Genomic DNA, 4421 nt, shown 5'->3' with positions numbered 1-4421 from the left:
CTCCCCTCACTTTTCACACTAACACTCTCTCAGTGTATCAATGTATATCAACCAACAACAACCACTGTAAATGCTAGGTTTTTTCTCGCCGGAAAGACACAAACACTAGATAACAAAAGACGTACACTTTTTCTCTTCAAAAGGGTTTCGGCGACATAAGTGCATTACCCTATCCAAGGATGAGACATCGTCTTTTATATGAGACAAACAAAATGAATGTCGTCTGATCCGAAATAGAGACTGACGGCGAACATCAAACACGGCCAGTTAAAAAGCTGTCAGCGAAGCCAAGTTGCATCCTGATACATAAAGAGACGAATTATAATGTTCTGTGTGATGCGAGGCCGGAATAACACGAGGGACAAGAGAACTGCCTGAACCAAAACGCCAAACTCCATGTAACAACAGTGTTAAAAAACGAACATTAGCTTATTTTGATCCAAAATAGCAAAGTTGGTACTAGTAGTTGACCATTTCCCAATTTTTTAGCATATACCAATGATTTCTACTCTAATAATAAGATGACATGTATTGCCTAAAAAATATTTAATGCCATGACATGTACGATACTTTCTAAACAGCTATAAGAAATGTAAATCGGTCAAACACGCATATAAACACTTATTTATTCCCCAAGAAACTTCCCACACAATCGTCACCGTCTTGGTTGCAAATAAAACATAGTAATAAAATTTCAGATTACTCTCAACGCTGTACTTCAAAATCTCTTACAGGTATAACAAAACAAAAATCGAAATGGAAGAACTTCGTCACATGGCGTTGGCCTTCCACGCTGCCGCAGATAAAGAAACGAAAGACCTCGTGACCGAGTTCTTCGAGGCGATGGACCCGAACCAGAAGGGCTTCGTGACATTCCGAGAATTCTCGGAGTACATGAGGCTGATTGGCCGACCAGAGATGGGCTCGGAGAAGTTCTTCGATGAACTCAGACACGGGTCAGGGTTGGAGCAATTAGAGCCCATTGAGATCCTCACTCTTTACTATATACTCCGAAGTGGAAGGCCATTCTGCGATGGCTGTGGGAACTTCATCAAAGGCACGTTTTTCACGTGCGTAACGTGCCTTAATAACCGTGGACGAGATTATGGCTCTCGTGCTTTCAATGTTTGCCCTCAGTGCGTAGTTGATAACACGTACGTGCATGATTATGATCACAAAGAGCTCGTCGATACCTTTACTCTGCTTCACTCCAGGAAGATGGAGATCAGCTACGGAGATCAGGACACGTGGTACCAGGTACGTCCGGGTTTAATATTATTGATCACAAATTTAGTTATAAATTTTATTTTTTCTCCAGGTACGGATTGAATTTAAGGTTGTTTGGGAGATATGACTCTAACATAATATATATATATATATATATATATATATATATATATATATATATATTTTGCATGTAACAATTAAATAACTTCAATTAATTTTTTTTTATTATTGAATAATTATAATTCTGTTTTCTTTTTATTACAATACTATAGAATTTTTTTTCAATACGCTATAAATTGGTACCGAAAGTCTTATCGGTTCAAATGTTTAGCCTATTTATAATTAGATTTGATGTTTAGCCTATTTATAATTAGGTTTGTGGTTTCGTATTTATAGTAATACTACAAAAAATAATTGTGATCTAATAGCATTATAACAATAGTCAAATGCGCTTATATGTTAAAATCTTCTCATTTTATAATATGACTTAAATATTGATCACAAATTGTTTTCATTATGTTTTAATATATATATATATATATATATATATACACACACATATATATCATTTGTGGATTGATATTATTTTAGGTATATTTTTATAAGTATGTCTTTGATGTTTTAATATTATTGTTGGTTGACTTGACAAACCTTATAAAACTATGGCTCATAAGATGAAGCTATTCAAAACGAAGAACGATTATATTATTGTGAAAGCAATGCGTATTAATATCTTATATGATGAGAACTACAAGAAATTAATTAACTAACGGATTTTTTTTTTCTTACACATAAACTCTTTGATGGTATTAATTTGAAATTATGGCGAAAGATTTGGAATATTCGATTTGTAATTTTAATATTTGTCATTGACAAAGATTGACCCAATGACCTTTATCTATTTTCGAGGTCGTGTAAAATTAGTAATAGTCTAAACTACGTATCACTTCAGTATATGACAATGCTTATTATTTTTATGATCTGAGCTAGTTAGCAGTCATTTTCTAAATGTAAATTTGACAATTCGCTACATGTAAAATGATTGGCAACTAGGTTGCAAATAAATATAAGTATAGTAAATAAATAAAAATACCATTGTTAGCTAAATTAGATATTGAATATAAATTGTCATTGTAAATAATAATATATTAGTATTATAAACCTGGTAAAAAAAGTTTTTTCTAGAGGCCATATTAAAATAATATCAAATTCATGTCGTAAAACTCTTAATGATCATTAATTTATGATAACAGTGCAACTAATTATTTGATGAAGTTTGATCTAAAGTTAAATCATTTATGAATATTTTTATTTCTTTTCAGACCGGAAATCTGAGATATAAATGTATGAAAACTAAGTGAAATAATTATATTATTTTAGCAGTTAAAATCATAAAAAAATAATTCTATTTAGGTGTTTCTGGATGAATCATTATTCCAGAATCCAGCACATACGAACCAAATTAAACTAATTTCAAATATATATAGTTATACTATAATTAATAATTAATTTATGATAATACTATAAAAAAAATTAAAATAGTGACTTTTTTAGCTTAAAATATAACTAACATTTAAATTACTTGAGCTTCAATATGAAAGTTATTAGTCCCTTTTGTAATACGGTATTGACTTAATCCTACATGTATTGCAGCCAAGCGCTTCATCATATACAGAATCTTTTTACGACAATATTGCTGACTCAGCCGGGCCGAGAAATTCTTTTCTTAATGAGGTTCAAGATAGACAAAATAGGTCCCCAGTGGCAGTAAGTAGTCTCTTCTTAGAAAAATCATATTAATTATATGAGTTTATTGACTATATACTATGTCAAAAGTCTAGTTTCTGTAAATATCTTAGTTATTGTATAGCACTGGTCATTGTCATTGATGAAGGTTTACATGAAACTTACGCTCTTTAGAATATGAGGATACGTAGGCAGTGACTATTTAATGAAGATCAATTTCCTAGATATTACTCACTCGTCAATTATATTTATTGGCCTTAGATTTTAATTTATCTGCGGTTCCTTCCTTTTGATATTTTGATAAGGAAGAATAGTCAACAAATAATATCGCGTTAATGTTTTCATCCGTTTACAATGTATACTGAAATAGTCATCGCATTGTACATTTTTTTATTTATCTTTTGCAGAAAACCACAGCAGATCGAGCAGCCATGCTGGTTCAGATTGCACTCAGCTTTGGCAATTTTCTGGCTGCTGTTGGTGCTTGCACAATCATGTAAATAATAATAAGGGCCATTATTACTATGTATATTGACTCGCAATAGCTTCTTTGCTTTTGCTAAAATTCAGGCCATCCTTGTTTCTGTGTATCTACATATATCGTTATAATTTGTATCATTTTTAAATCGTGAGAAGAAGTATAAACCTTTTAGAAAGTGATTATATTTAAATTTCTTTAGTGCTTGGTCAATTTTTTTATTATAATTCTTTTTTACCAACAAATTGATAAAAGAGGTTAATAAAAATCAATCTGGTTAATAAATGTTTTGAAATCTCCAATTTTTTTATCATTGGGTGGCAAGACCTGAAGTGACCTCCTAACAAATATATATATATATATATATATATATATATATATATATATATATATACAGAGAGAGAGAGAGAGAGAGAGAGAGAGAGAGAGAGAGAGTGCCCTCACGAAACATAAAAAGTTTACATCTTGAATTTTAAAGTTATTTTTTTATAATAAATGTTGATGTTTAAATGTAGTTCTATTAATAAAAATTTAAAAATATAATTGATGGTATATAAAGTAAGATGGAAAATAAATATTAAAAAAGAGTAAAAAAAAATAAACTATATAATTTGGACTTAACCCTAAATTATACATATGTTTATTACAAAATATTGCCAATTAGCTTTTTAAGTATGCAACTATTGTTTTTTTTTTTTTTGGTTAGAAATTTTTCCCAAAAAAATGTATTATGGTAATTTCTTATAAAATGTATTATTATAATTACATTAGATTGCTAGCTAAATGAGATATACACAATCATCAATTAGTACATGATGTCGTATGACAACATATTTGTCACATCTTTAGCCCTATGCTTTAATATTGATTATACATCTATATTTGATGTGAGAAGTAAAAATTATATGTAGAGTGATTAAACTTGCTAGTGTTCAATGTACACCAGAGTAGCTAGAATTGAGATCATATA

At 30.1% G+C, this 4421-nt stretch overlaps 1 protein-coding gene across 1 annotated transcript; it reads left to right on the top strand.

Moving 5' to 3' along the window:
• Positions 1–671: 671 nt before the first annotated feature.
• On the top strand, positions 672–3616 carry LOC149393629 (uncharacterized). The gene is made up of 3 exons (XM_089617820.1): positions 672–1257; positions 2881–2994; positions 3381–3616. The coding sequence occupies exons 1-3, from the start codon at positions 757–759 to the stop codon at positions 3471–3473; spliced, it is 708 nt and encodes a 235-aa protein (XP_089473946.1). The 5' UTR covers positions 672–756; the 3' UTR covers positions 3474–3616.
• Positions 3617–4421: the final 805 nt, after the last annotated feature.

This window comes from Urtica dioica, chromosome 6, assembly GCF_054948205.1.
Source record: "Urtica dioica subsp. dioica isolate 48M chromosome 6, U.dioica_male_clone48M_v1_H2, whole genome shotgun sequence".
Classification (NCBI taxonomy): Eukaryota; Viridiplantae; Streptophyta; class Magnoliopsida; order Rosales; family Urticaceae; genus Urtica; species Urtica dioica.
Note: the sequence above shows the minus strand (reverse complement) of the source record. Positions and strands in the feature narration are given on the sequence as shown.